The 14,163-nt window shown below is 44.3% G+C and overlaps 1 protein-coding gene across 1 annotated transcript in view; it reads right to left on the reverse strand.

Moving 5' to 3' along the window:
• The window catches only part of BRD4 (bromodomain containing 4), a 76,265-nt gene that overhangs the window by 44,173 nt on the left and 17,929 nt on the right, over positions 1-14,163 (reverse strand). The window contains 2 exon segments of the mRNA XM_056325925.1: positions 403-519; positions 11,422-11,516. Coding sequence (XP_056181900.1) covers positions 403-422 — 20 coding nt within the window. The 5' untranslated portion in view covers positions 423-519; positions 11,422-11,516.

Below are 14,163 nucleotides of genomic sequence, written 5' to 3' on the forward strand. Positions count from 1 at the left end.
TGAAGCATTGCTCAAGCGACAAGATAGCTGCGGCAGGCTCCCTTTGCTCCCCCCGGGATAATTACAGGAGATTTTATAGGTGCGGAGCACAGCGTTCAGAGCTGTTAGCTCAGCTCTCCCGTGAAACCTCTTACTCCTGGCTTTCTTTTTGCTCCTGCTTTTCTTCCCTGTTAGCAGGGCAGCCTGCCTGCTCTCTCCAGGGGAGATGCGACTCAAACCCGACAGGATCTGGAGGCAATTTGGATTTCCCTCTCTTGCAAAATTCCTTGAATTCTCCTTTGGGGTGGTGCTGATTCCTCTAGGTCACATATTAAAGTGAAGCTCTTAAGCAAGAAACTGTTCTTAGCAAGTGGTGGCCAAGCAAAAAGAAGCCTCTTTACTCGCTGCAAGGAGCTACGTTACCTTGTAGGATACATTGCCATATAATTTTGCCCCAGAAAATGATGCAGAGTCAGAAGTTGCTTGGCTTGTCCATCTATCTTCCGTGGCTTCAGGCACAAATGCCTTTAGATACTGTATCTGATGAAACAAAACAAAGCAATTAATCTGAGGCATCAACCCAAGGCATCAGAAATGAAGGCTACCTCCAGAGAATGAGGTAATTTTTTTTAATGTACATCGACAGTCCAGCAAAGGAAAGGAGTCTACAGACACCTGCAAACACGAGACACCTATGGAAAAACGAGGAATGGGCACCAGTATTTCAGTTTTTCCCAGGCATTTTTCCACCTTTAGGGCAAGCTCCTTCCTTAAATTCATCATTTCAAGGACTGCGTCCACCCGACTTCCTTCTGCTCCCTCTCAATACAATAGCTCTCCGAGAGCCAGCTGTAGGAGGAAGCCAAGGAGGTTTTTGTTGGGTTTTTTTCTTTTTCCAAAGAGAAGGGAAAATATTTCATCATCGGTTTAATTTCTTCCTCTTCCACTTAAAAAGTGAAGGCTCTAACCACCCATCCACACAGTTAGGTATTTATATTAGATTTATTCTTTTTTTTTTTCCATGTATCTTCTTTTTCTCATCTTTTTCACTGTCTCCTTGCTCCTTTGGAGGGATGCTACTAGTCTCCTCCTGCATTTTCAAACTCCAGCTATTTTTTTTTTAAGGGATTAGCTGGAAAGACACCAATTCACATCACTCTCCTCCCCCTCCCCAGCGGTTCCGTTATGACTCTTACATTCCCCTGCCACCTGTGTGCCAAAATATCAGAGAAAAAATATTAGAAAATGTCAATTTTTAACAGTTGCTCGGCCCATCGCGATGGGCCAAGGGTTTGCAGCCCGACCTTGCTCCCCCCGCAGCATCACCCCAACTTATCTCTGTATCAGACTGTGCTATAGATGCTACTTTATAGATGGGGCTTTCTTAATCTATAAGGTCAGCGCCACGCTTGGGTTTTCGTAATCTGATCTATGTTACAGATCAGAAATCTAGTCTGTATTATAGATTGTGCTATCGATGTTGCTACAGCTGGGTTTTCTTCATTTTTTAGGCTTAAGAAAACCCAGACGTAGCACCCCCATAACCTACAGATAAGAAAATAATTAACAAGAAGAAAATAATCAATAGATTAAGAAACCCTTATTATTACATATCCCATATATGTAATAATAAGGTAGCACCAGCTCGAGATTTGCCAACCAGAAAGCCTTCGTCAACCTCCTGAGACCAACATACTCCAGATACTACCTTCTCCTTTGGCTGAGGATAACGTGTTTATTCATGGCCACGTGGGAAAATCAGAGAAGAAGGCTTAGCTGATTACTGTGATCAGTGCGCTTCGTTAGGCAAAGCTATAAACGAGATGTGGGAGGACAGACCTTGTGGGGATGGTATCTAGCACAGAGAGGCTCAAATACACCAGGATCATGCTGCCTATGTTTACGCAGATCCATGGGATTTTAATGCTGCCTGCCAAAAGAAATTCCAGGGTTTTTCCCCCCCCCCGGGAGAGAGGCGGGAAGGGAAAGGGCTGTAGTGCGGTGCAGGAGCCGGCAGAGGGAACTGCCAGGCCAGGAGGAGACCTGCAGAAGGATGTCTCCTTCTCCCCTAAAGGGATACAGGGATGGAAGGGAGCAGAAATGATGTTGGGGGGCAAAAAACAAATTGAGAAAATCAGTCTGGAAAACTCACTGCATCGATGGGATAAAAGGGAATGTGGCTGCTGGTCCAGAGGAGCTCCAGAGGGGATCCAAGGTGGGGACTGCTGACGCCAGCCAGAGGAATCACAAGAGAATAAATCCAATGGTTTTGCTGGGAGCAAGGAAGGAGTCGGGAAGCAGAAAGCAGATAAACTGATTAAGTGTTGGCAAACGAGCAGTGACATGGGCAAAGCCTGCAGACAGGGCTCCAGAGGACGGAGGATGGTGATGGAAGGAGGGATCGTGGGCATATCTGGTTTGGGATAGCAGCAGGTGCACACACTTGCGTAAAAACACAAACTGGGTATTTTCCAGCTGAAAAGTGGGAGAAATTAACCACTAGGAACACCCAGTGGGCTGTCACAGCACCGGCCTCCGAAAAACATTGTGGGAGGGGGAAAAAATCTCTCTGAACAACTTGACAAGGGTGGTTTGTGCAAGAAAATGCTGGTTTTTCTTTGGGCAGATGGATTATTTCAGGCTGGCTGAAACAGGCAGATGTTTGAGACTGAAATGAGGCAGATCTGTGAGAGCAGAGCAGATGGAAACGAAATTCCATGGAGGATATACTTGGATCAGGGAGGTATCCATCTAAAGGGGGGAAACCTGAGGATGCCTCCACCACCCACCTTAAAGCAGTGACCAAGAAAGATGCTCTGGGACCTGAACAGGAGATCAGCTGCGGTCACAAGAAGCCAACCTGAATGTTCCTCCTCTCTTGCCTCAGACTAAATAAAAAGATTAAGAAATCTTTAAAAAAGCCTCTGAGAAGTAAGTGTTATCAAATAATAGTGACTTCGTAGTTGTTTTTTGTTTTTGTTTTTTTTTTTAAAAAAGTTATTTGGAGGTTATCTACCTGTCCTGGACAGTGAGTTGCTACGCAGAAAACAGATTTTAATCTATTTTGAGTTGTAGATGTTTAACTAAGGGTGTTAAAACCAACTATTCCCAGCACACAGACAGCTGGACACCGGTTACATCAATATTTGCGGCGCTGGATCCATCCATAGCAACTTTATTCTAATTTCAAGGACAGAGAATTACTTAAACCCCCACTTTTAGAAGACACACAAGGTTCAGGATGCCCAAGCAGCTAAATGAAGTGGGTACTGTCTTGCTGGATTGCAAGACAGGCAAGGAGAAGCTGGGGCACACGTGAGCACTAATTGTTGACTTAATTTAATCCTAAACCCTGTTTCTGTTCCGTTAACTGGACCGTATCATGGCTACTCGGCTCTCCGTGCTAACCAGCTCACAAGACCTGCACATCTCCTCCCAAACCAGCGCGACTTGGTGGGTCAGGAGCAAAAGTGGTTTATAAAAATTGAGGAGAAAAGCCACCATGCTCAAGGAAGTACTAAAAATGAAGGAATCCGCGTTTCTTCGTGCTGTGGAGTGAGAGGATCTGCTCCCCGGGGGCTTACTGGGAAGCAATGGGTAAATACGAACCAAATGGGATCGATGTCATCCTCTGATTTCGAGCTGAACATCTCCCTCCTGTATTATCTCTTGTTCTTCAGAGCTGTCCCCTGTGCTGTGCACCCCCCCGAAGTGCTGATTCCCTTTACCTGCTGCCTAAAGTCAACCCTTCAACCCTCCGCAGGATGCAAAAGCCACATTTTAAAGCAAAAATAAAGCCGTGGGTCCCTTCTGCAGGAAGAGGGAAGAGCTGGAATTTTGGTTTGTAAAGGCAACCCCCTCCCCAACCCAAGACAAAAGGTGCTCCCGCAGGAAAAGCGCTGAGCTACCCAACATCAAAGTGAACTTCATGGTCAAACTGCATCGCTATGAACCCCACCCAGGGATATATTATCTACAAATAGCCTGGAAAAGGCGGCTAGGCTGGAAAATCCAGCAGCTTAAAAGAATAACTAACAAATTTGTAGTGGCCAGCACTCCTTTTAATTCTGACCCTGCTGAGCCAGGAGACGGGGATCAACATGGGCAGCAAGCATCCTGTGCCTTGAGCGGAAAAAAAGGGAAGGGGGAGAGGTGACACCAACAGCCAACAGCGCATCCAGTGCTTCCCAACCTCCCAATTCTTTGTTTAAGACTTAATTAACGATGGTTTAGCTTGGCAGCAGCTTCCTCCTAACCTGAAACAGGGATATTCAGCTGCTGCTGCTGCCTCTCCCGTGTCCAGCCCTGCACGTGCTGTTCCCTGCGGAAATTATTTACCAACAGAACCACCTGGCCGCTGAAAATTTCACCTAAAGGTGCCCAAAAAGTGGTTTTCTTCCAGCTCCCCTGTCTTATTATTGTGTCAACAGGGTGACAAACATCAGAGAGGACTGAAGGTTGCATTTGTTCCTCAAGACCTGCTCGTTATCTGTTTAAAATTATGTTTAAATCCCAGCTCAAAGCATTTGGTTTCCCTCCTCTCCTTTGTACAGCTCCCACTATCCTCAATTTCAGGAGCTGCACCTCAAAGAAAACCCAGGTGAGGGGAAATTCCCCCCCCCCCAAATTCACACAGTGTGGATGAAATCCATTTTCCCCATCCCCCAAACTCAGCGCTGGCACCAGAATAACGCGCTGCATCCCTGAGCATCCCGGGAAGAGGAGCTTTGCCTCTTGACATACTCCCACATGCTACCAGTGACCTGTTGTGAAACTGCTCAAAAATCCGTGAAGCTGCTCAAAAATCCGAGGGGATGCACCAGCGGGAGATCAGCGCATCCTCCTTTTCTTAGGGAGGGGGCTGGGAAACTTCCTGGTGAGGGACACAAACCGATGGATGGATGGATGGCCCTGGCTGATGGCACCAAAGACCTGTGTACACACCATAAAAAAGCCTCCTAAACCATCCCAGAAATTAATTAGGGCTGTCCCAGTGCCTATCTTCCCCTATTATATTTTAAAGAGATGCTAATTATCCCCATTAACATGTGGAAATAGGAAGCAGATTCCTCCAGGATCAGCCCCAGTGAAGAATTACCAGGTGATGACGGTGGTTGAGGGAAGGTAAAGTTGGAAAGACCCAAACCAGGGATGGTTTTTGACATCGGTGTCTTGACACACAAGCAGCAGGGATTAATTAGTTCAAAAATAAGGCAGGGTCAGTGTGTCCATACTGGAAAACACTCAATTTCTAATAGGATAAAGGAAAAACAGAGCCCTTGAACATCTGCGAAGTAAAAGCCCTGCAGCCGGAGAAGGGAAGTCAAGGTAAGAAAAGAAACAAGGGTTCTGCCAAATAAGACATTTTCTTATTATATATAACAAGAATATTATATAAAAATAAGAAATTTTCCAGGGAGGAAAATATGAAATGAGCTTTACTCCCAAGCCCCTGCTCTATTTAAAAACATGGGGAGAAGAGTGTACAAGCTGTTTTATTATTATTTTTACAAAAGGAGGTTGTGGGGTTTTTTGGGTTTTTTTTTACACAAGGAGGTTGTGTTTTCTTTTTTTTAAGAAAAGGAGGTTACGGGGGTTTTTTTGGTTTGTTTTTTTTTACAAAGGAGGTTGTGGGGTGTGTGTTTTTTTGGTGGGTTTTTTTTTTTTTTTTTTTTTCAAAAGGAGGTTGTGGGGTTTTTTTTGTTGGTTTGTTTTTTTTTTTTTTACGAAAGGAGGTTGTGGTTTTTTTGGGTTTTTTTTTCAAAAGGAGGTTGTGGGTTTTTTGTTTTTTTTTTGTTTTTTTTTTTTTCCAAAAGGAGGTTGTGGGATTTTTTGTTTGTTTTTTTTTTTACAAAAGGAGGTGGGTATTATTGTTTGGGTTTTTTTTACAAAAGGAGGTTGTGGGGTTTTTTGTTTGTTTTTTTTTTTTTTACAAAAGGAGGCTGTGGGGGTTTTTTTCTTTTTTTTTTTTTTACAAAAGCAGGTTGGTTTTTTTTTTTTACAAGAGGCGGCTGTGGTTTTTTCCTGTTTTTGTTTGTTTTTTGTTTTACAAGAGGTGGCTGTGGTTTTTTCCTGTTTTTGTTTTTTGTTTTACAAAAGGAGGCTGTGGTTTTTTCTGGTTTTGTTTGGTTTTTTTCTTTACAAAAGGAGGCTGTGGTTTTTTCCTGGTTTTGTTTGTTTTTTGTTTTACAAAAGGAGGCTGTGGTTTTTTCCTGTTTTTGTTTGTTTTTTGTTTTACAAAAGGAGGCTGTGGTTTTTTCCTGTTTTTGTTTGTTTTTTGTTTTACAAAAGGAGGCTGTGGTTTTTTCTGGTTTTGTTTTTTTCTTTACAAAAGGAGGCTGTGGGGTTTTTTTGGTTTTGTTTGGTTTTTTTGTTGTTTTCTTTACAAAAGGAGGCTGTGGGTTTTTTTGGTTTTTGTTGGTTTTTTTTACAAAAGGAGGCTGTGGGGTTTTTTGTTGTTTTTTTTACAAAAGGAGGCTGTGGGGTTTTTTTGGTTTTGTTTGGTTTTTTTTTTGTTTTTTTTACAAAAGGAGGCTGTGGGTTTTTTTGGGTTTTGTTGGTTTTTTTTACAAAAGGAGGCTGTGGGGTTTTTTGTTGTTTTTTTTACAAAAGGAGGCTGTGGGTTTGTTTTTTTTTTTACAAAAGGAGGTTGTGTTTGGTTTTTTGGTTTTTGTTTTTGTTTTTGTTTTTTTTTTTTTTACAAAAGGAGGTTATGTTTTTATTAAAAAATAGTTCAGATGCCCTTGGTAAGATCATTTTAAGTATGAAACAGGATAGTGTCCTGGACGGGCACCGTGGCAGCAGCTTTTCCCACAATCCAGGTTTCAAACTCCTTATCTCCGTGTTTTCCACGTCCAGGCTTAGTTTTGCTGTAGGACACGCAAAGCATCAGTCAGCAAAAACTACCTGCACATGGCCACGTGCGAAATCTACACCATCCCAAATATCTTATTAGTTAGAGATTGAATAGGAAATTAGTTTCCACCCACCATTAATATAATTTAGAAATGGATTGGAAAAAAAATAAATAAATGACAAGGGTGCAGAGTCAGACCTTATTCCACAATGCTCACGTGGAGACTGTAATCAAGACTGAGGATAAACTTAACAGTGGTTTGCTCCTTCTCCCCTGTTGCTGCAATTATTTTTAGGGAAAATAAAGCTGCAGGGTGGTGTAGCGGAGATTCTTTTTTCTGCAGCCTTTCACACAACACACAGGGGGACAGCACAGAAGAAACCCACCTTTTGCATCAAAGCTGCTGTTGGAATGGATTTATGCCATATTAATTGGTTATTTCAGGGGTTAGCTACTGGGATTATACAGCAGAAAGTGAGTTTAAAAAAATATTTTTTAAAAAATAATAATAAAAGGCATTGAGGAGTGGTTCTACAGATTTTCAAGCAGTCCAAACCTCTTCTGTATCCATTTCAAATGGAGTTAAACCAGATCTGAAAAAGCGATGTCCCAAGTGGCACAGACTTCAGTGTATAAAAGAAAAAATCCCCACCTCGGTACCCCCCTTTACCTATTAAAGCGCACAAATAGGTGCTATCTAAATACAGATTAATAAATATATATAAACTTTACTCATGCCTTAAACTCTGCCTTTTTTTTTTGTTTTTCCCTCCTTCCACGTCACCCTACGACCAAACCGCTTCACTTCTCTCACACACAATTCCAGGGTTATTTCTTTTTGAAACAGCTTAATGAAACAGCACAAGAATTCCCAGATAGGCTACAGAATATTTAAAAATTAAAATATCTCTAAATAATCACGAGATGCAAAGGCTGTGCTGTTGGGCACCAACAAGGAACCCATCCACGAGCCGGAGGGGACAGGGCACTCCTGCAGACCTTGACGTTATCGCCACTTCTGCAATTTCTGCAAGAAACGGGACGTTTCGCCCCAGGAAATCCAAAGGCGACAGCTCAAGCTTGTCTGTGGCGTGACCACATTTTCACCAGGCTCATATACGTTTTCACCAGAGCAGCCACACGACTGCTCAGCTTCGCACTTGGCATTTCTTTAACCTGCTGGTGCAGTTTCCAGTGCAGGAATTATTTTGCTGCTGCTGCAACTTACTTCCAGCCAGAGGAAGAGCATTTGCAACCCTTACCCCCCCAGAGCATCACCTCCCACCCAAGCTCTTTGCATTTTGATTTCCACTTTATTTTTTTAACAATTTTCTGCAGAAATGGGACCGTGACACCCTCTTGGGAGCTTTGTGACCCTGCGGAGTTCCATCATGCCTTGGCTCAAAATAAAAAAACCAGCTTGTTGGTCACTTGGGTTCACTCCTCGGGTTTTTAAGGCCACTATCTGTATCAGTGGGGAAGCGCCAAGAGGGAATTTACTTTTCCATCTGACCTGTTCTGGTGGCTGGGCAGCGTGGGCATTGATGCCACCAGCCAGACGGCATCTCCTGGATCCCATCCAACCCCCACACTGCCAGCGAGCATCCCCAGCAGCCCTGAACCTCGCTCCCGTGCCGATGGGGATGCTGACCTCCACAGCTACCTGTGCTGGCTTTTTTTTTTTTTCCCCTCCTCTAACCATGCAGCACTTCCCGGCCCATTTCAGCTCCGCTGGTGCCTTTTTGTGCCCCATGGGAGGCGTTCGGCAGTCAGACGCTGAATTTCAGGACCGCTTCGGTCCGCCCTGTACCCTAAACACAGCAGGTTTCCAAGCCAGGAGAAATTTATTTATTCTTGCGCCCTAAACCACGGGGCTCCCCTCTGCTTTTTGGGGTGTCTACACAGCTAGGACAGCAAGAAAAACATTTTCATTTATTTTGTTGCCTCTTTTTTTGGGGGGGGAGCAGCTATTTCTATGCTCAATTTGCCATGGCTCAAAGAAAAAAAAAGATAACCTTAGAGTGGAAATTGAGCGGTTTTACCACGATTTAAGCTTAAAATAGCCGCAGACCCATGGGGTTTTGCACTACAACTCCCAGTTGCTTAACAGCAAACAAATCCTGGCCACAAAACCCACCTACACCATCAACATTTCACTGTATTTCAAAGAGCAGAGAGAGTAATCAGCTTTTATTGATTACTATCTTACAATATTATTACAAAACTGCTGATTAGGAAGTGAGGCTGGCCGTATTAAGCAGCAGGAGACATCGGAGCAGGTTTTCTACATTGTTTCACCACAAATGTTCAAGGACGACTGATGTAGAAGCCGGCACATCAATCTGAAACTTCCAAGTAGCTCTCGTTGGGTTCAGCCTCCCACTTTTAAGGCAGCTGGAACCACACAAAATTTTCGGTGACTACCTTATCATCCTCCCTCCCCCCCCCCCCCCCGGCTCAGCACAGTCATGGATTTTATTTTATGACTCAAACAGATCCTCCCTGCATGCACGTGCAGTTTCCAAGATAACCCTGGGCAAGATCCATTCTTGCTGCAAAATAAGTGATCCCAGAACCCCCAGCACATTTGTGAAGGGTGATTTATACCCGAAATATTCAGCAGCAAATATTAAACTACACTTCGTGGATGAAGAGCCGCTGCCTTAACCTCAAACTGTCCCCATCCAGTGGGATCAACCGAGATGCTTTCAGCATCGCCAGATGACAGGTCCTCCAACAGCCCACCATCGAGGCGTGAACTTCGAGTCCCACCACCTCTCTACATCAGCACTGGCACCACGTCCTCACCTGGCACATCCCAACCTGCCGCCAGCCCCCGTCACGGCAGATGGATAGTGCCACAGGACACAGATTCCCACACCGGTGTCTCACACCATAGTTGGCTGCTGGTTCTATTTCACTGAACAAGTCCAAGCCACCCCCCCACCTACCCCCCCCATTTCAAGACAGGGGCACCCAACGTCACCCCAAACTCAATTCCATCAGTCCTCACAGCACCCAGAGCACCACAGTGGATGGAGAAGATGGCAGAACACGGCTGCAGGTGACTACACACCTCAAAAAAGTTGCTGAAGAAAAGTTTATCTATTTTAACTCAGAGAATTTTTTTTTTTTTTTTACCCTTTCTAGTATTGGGTTTCAGCTGTAGTACCAGATGTAAGGATCCTACAGGTGCAGCCTGAGCACGAGGCTATTCCCAGTCCTTGCTGTTCCAGGGAAAAAAAAAAAAAAAAAGATTTGATGCCCACTGACCACTCCAGCCTAATACTTGCAAGAAACTGCTCTTTTCCTGGAGAGATGAAGCTTTCCCCCCACCCCTCAATTTTGATTCTTGCTGCCCACTAACAAAACAAAACAAAATATCCTCTGAGGTCAAGACATTCCAAGAGCAGCTGGATATTGAAAACACTGCTTTTCCCACCCGAGACTCCAGAAAGCCACTCGGTCATCACATCTGGGCTACATCTGTAACCAAACACACCTCAGAGACAATTATTGGAGATCATAAATCGCCAAGCTTGCCAAAACATTCAGATGTCACAAAGCCAACCAAGTACTTTTCAAGCTGAAGCCATGAAAAAAATCAATAGTTGTGTACCTGGGGTATTTTCCCTATTTATTACTAAGCCTTTTAGGGTAAACTACTAGAAAGAAAACACACTTTGAAGACCAAGTTCTGGGTAGAGACACCAAAACACATTGCACTTGGGTCTTATTTTCCTGAACCAGGGGGAGCACAAGCCCCAAAGAGGCAGCAGCTTTGCACAACGCTGTCTGATGGGCATCCGAGATGGAAGCAACACTCCCAGTAACACCCAGCTGAGCAGAACGTGGCCCAATTCGGACTCAGTGGCACCTGTGAGGAGACCAAAGTGCTGGCTGAGGGGTATGGGAGATAGAGCTGCATAGGAAGGGGAGCAAAAAAATTGTGCCTGATATTCTAAAATACCAGAGAAACACACCAAGATACAGAAAACTGAATTATTTCACGTGTGTGAAGCTTCTCCCTGACTTTGCACCCTCACCTCAGCACTCTGCTGTCTCTGCCTCTTATTTTCCCTGCTGGAATTGCAGATTTAAATCCTCCCTGGAGGGATTTAAGACATGTAGACACGGCGCTTCGGGACATGGGGGTTTTGGCAGCGCGGGGTTAACGGTTGGGCTCGATCTTAAAGGTTTTTTCCAACCTGGAGGATTCTATGACCTAATGAAGTATCGGGCCAATCAAGTTTGATCCAGCCCTAACAAAGCTCCTGCTCCATTCCAAATCCCCGCCAGGAGATGAAGATCCATACAACCCCGGTTCCATCCACTCACACCAGCAAACACCTATTGGTAAATCCAGCAAATCCATTCACTGCAGCTGCTACGAGATTTACTCAGTCCAAATCCCTCAAAGGCAACGAGCACAGCTCATCCCTGGCTGGAATTAATTCCTGCCGTCCTGCTTTATATCACCTTCTCTTCGGTGACACCCCCAAAAGTGACATTACTGTCCCAAAATGCTGGAAATAAGCCGCACCCTGTAAAATCATGCACTTAGGAGCACAATTCAGGATAATTACCTGAAATCAAGAGTTGACCCTTCGAGGTGTTCGGTTCTTCCTCACCAGCTAAAGCCTCTGACCCTCATTTTTGAAGCTACTATTGAAAGAAAGATCTGTAAGGAAAAGAAACAGATGTTAATTGAGAATCACAGACAAAAAATCCTTGCTAACTTTTAGCCGCTGCCTTTTGGTTCTTCAGATTTCAGTTATTTGTAGGGAACAATACGTATGAGTCAGAAAACCAGGAACCTTTGACAATTAAAAGCATCACAATGCAGATGTGGATGGGTGAAGGGATCCAAGACAACGGTCCAGACCATCATCCAAAGTGTGCACGCTTTGGGATTTATATATACTGAGAAAAATGATTTAGTTTGAGCTAACCAACCCAATCCACCTCTTTTTGAGAGCTTCAAGTAGCACAGGTCCGTTCCCTCATGTTAACCTTTCCCCAAATAATCCACAGATTACTCAAAAAGCTCTTTTCCAGCCCTGAAAGCCCTTTTCCAGTTGTTTAAACCAGTTGCAAGACCTGGGTTTAACACAATTCCCGGGGCTGCTACCCAGCTTGCGGCATCTCAAAGTCTCAAAACCACCCGCGGCTCCAGCCCAAGAACAGCAATCACTCCCGCTCTGCCTTCTCGCAGAAATTATCTAAAAAAAAAAAAGCAAAGCACTCGACATGAGATTTAAGCTTCTACTGCAAAGACTGTCTCCAGGAATACGACTGTAACCGCTACCAACACCTTTTCAACATCGCTTCTGCTCACGAAATACCCACCACACCTCCTGAGCCAGCCCACAAACTAACTACTTAAAGAAAAATCTTTCATTTCATTTCAGGAGCAGGACAGACCCTAAAGGACATGGGAGACGCGAGACTTTTTCCCCCAGCACAGGGAATCCAGCACCCAGGAACGCAGAGAAAACCAAGCGCTCCGACCTAGGCCTAGCAAGTGGGCACAGAAAATTTAGCCAAGGCAAAGCAAGACTCACCTGCCCTCGGGTGAGAAATACTAGAGGTTGAAAGGGATGTCCAGAGGTCTGCTGCTCACACCAGGACTGCCTTCAGACAGTCAAACAGGTTGCTCAGGGCTTTGTCACACCACAGCAATTACTGCCAGGGGTTGACATGTTAGTAGTGTTTTTTCAAAGGTTAAGCTGATCTTACATGTGCCATACCCGCTCTTTACTCGGGGTTTGCTGCCGGTTCGACTTCCTAACAAAGCTCATGCTGGAGGCAGGTGGACACCAAAGCAGCTCGAAGGGTAAAAACACATACCAAACCCTGTGCCCAAGCAAAACGAGCTCGTTAGACATTCATTAAACACTATTTCTTCTCTGAGACAACCCAGTACCTCCCTGCAGGCAGGAAAATCTACCAAGAGCTGGGAACACCCAGTGGCATCACCTGCTTCAGCCTACCTGCATTTTCCAATACAACTTGGGGTCCCGTTCCGGCCACTTCTGGATCTTTTCAGGATTTTAAAGCCACCCCCCACTAATTCCGTTAGCATCCCTGTTTTACAGTATCTCCATTAACAGGCCTGCTCTGTGAATGCCACAAATTACAATTACATCACTACTCATGCTTGTCTGGTAACAGAAACCAGATTAAAGCTCAAGTACTGGTCACTTTTTTTCCTGCAATTACTATTTTTTTTACAGCTAGTGACAGCCACGGAAAGGACTTGTTTTCATCTCCAATTCCCAATAATCAAACCCAGAAGCTTGGAGGAAGCGGCCATTTGCTTAAAACGCAAAGGTTTGGTTTTTTTAAGAACATTATTTATCTTCTGCATGTTCAGCGCCTTTTAGATTTCCTCGGGGGGGGGGGGGGGGGGGGGGAACCAACATATGAGCAACTCTGAAGAGAAACTCTTCCTCCAGCAGAAGTCACCAGTTTCCTACAGAAACACCCCCATAGCAAAGTACTGAAATCCATCAATAATTTTAAGTCTTCTAAAAATCTACACGCTCTGACCACTGTAGCACCAGTAATTTAAGTTTTCAGACCTGTTTAATGAAGTTCTTTCTCCAGCACCCTCTGTACAGCTCCAGCAGTTAAGATCTCCAAGAACAGCATGCACTTACAAGAGGAAGATGCCAGATCTAGTAAAGTTTGTTTTTCTAGTTGCAAACTAAAAGCTGGTGATTTAAAAGGTTTATGTTACCAATCTTTGCTGGTTTTCACCTCCATCAGGATAACTGTGATTAAGCAGGTACCACTAACAGGCTAGCAATCACGTTAATTCAGGGGGAAAATGTTTCAATCTCGATTAATGTACTAATTAGAGTCAAGACTTCAAGAGCTCAGGGCGTAAAACATGTCACAAGGACTGCAGAAACAGTGAAAATAAGGATTTTTCCCTAAAGAAAGGCTAAGGCCAAGAAAAACCCCACTGTAATACTTGCAAACACTTCATGTAGTATCTGAAAATAGATACATTAACACAAAAAGGTTGGCATTTGTAATTGCATCACTGTTACAAATTCACTTTTTCCAGCAGATCCTGACTTTAATAGGAAACTGGCGAAATCCAAGGTATTGTACAAAAAAAAACCCAAACCAAACAACACCCCAAACAACACCAGTCACCTGCTCTTCAGAAAGAGCCATTTGGGTATTAAAATCCAAAAAAGTTGGCACGTTCCTGTTTGCTAAAGGAGAACGGCATCAATCCCACAGCATCCCAGGATTCCAGCTGATGGTTTCTCTCCCAGCTAAACCAATGGTGTGGTGTGGACGGCCGAAGTCTG

Source organism: Falco biarmicus (genome assembly GCF_023638135.1).
Source record: "Falco biarmicus isolate bFalBia1 chromosome 13 unlocalized genomic scaffold, bFalBia1.pri SUPER_13_unloc_2, whole genome shotgun sequence".
NCBI lineage: Eukaryota > Metazoa > Chordata > Aves > Falconiformes > Falconidae > Falco > Falco biarmicus.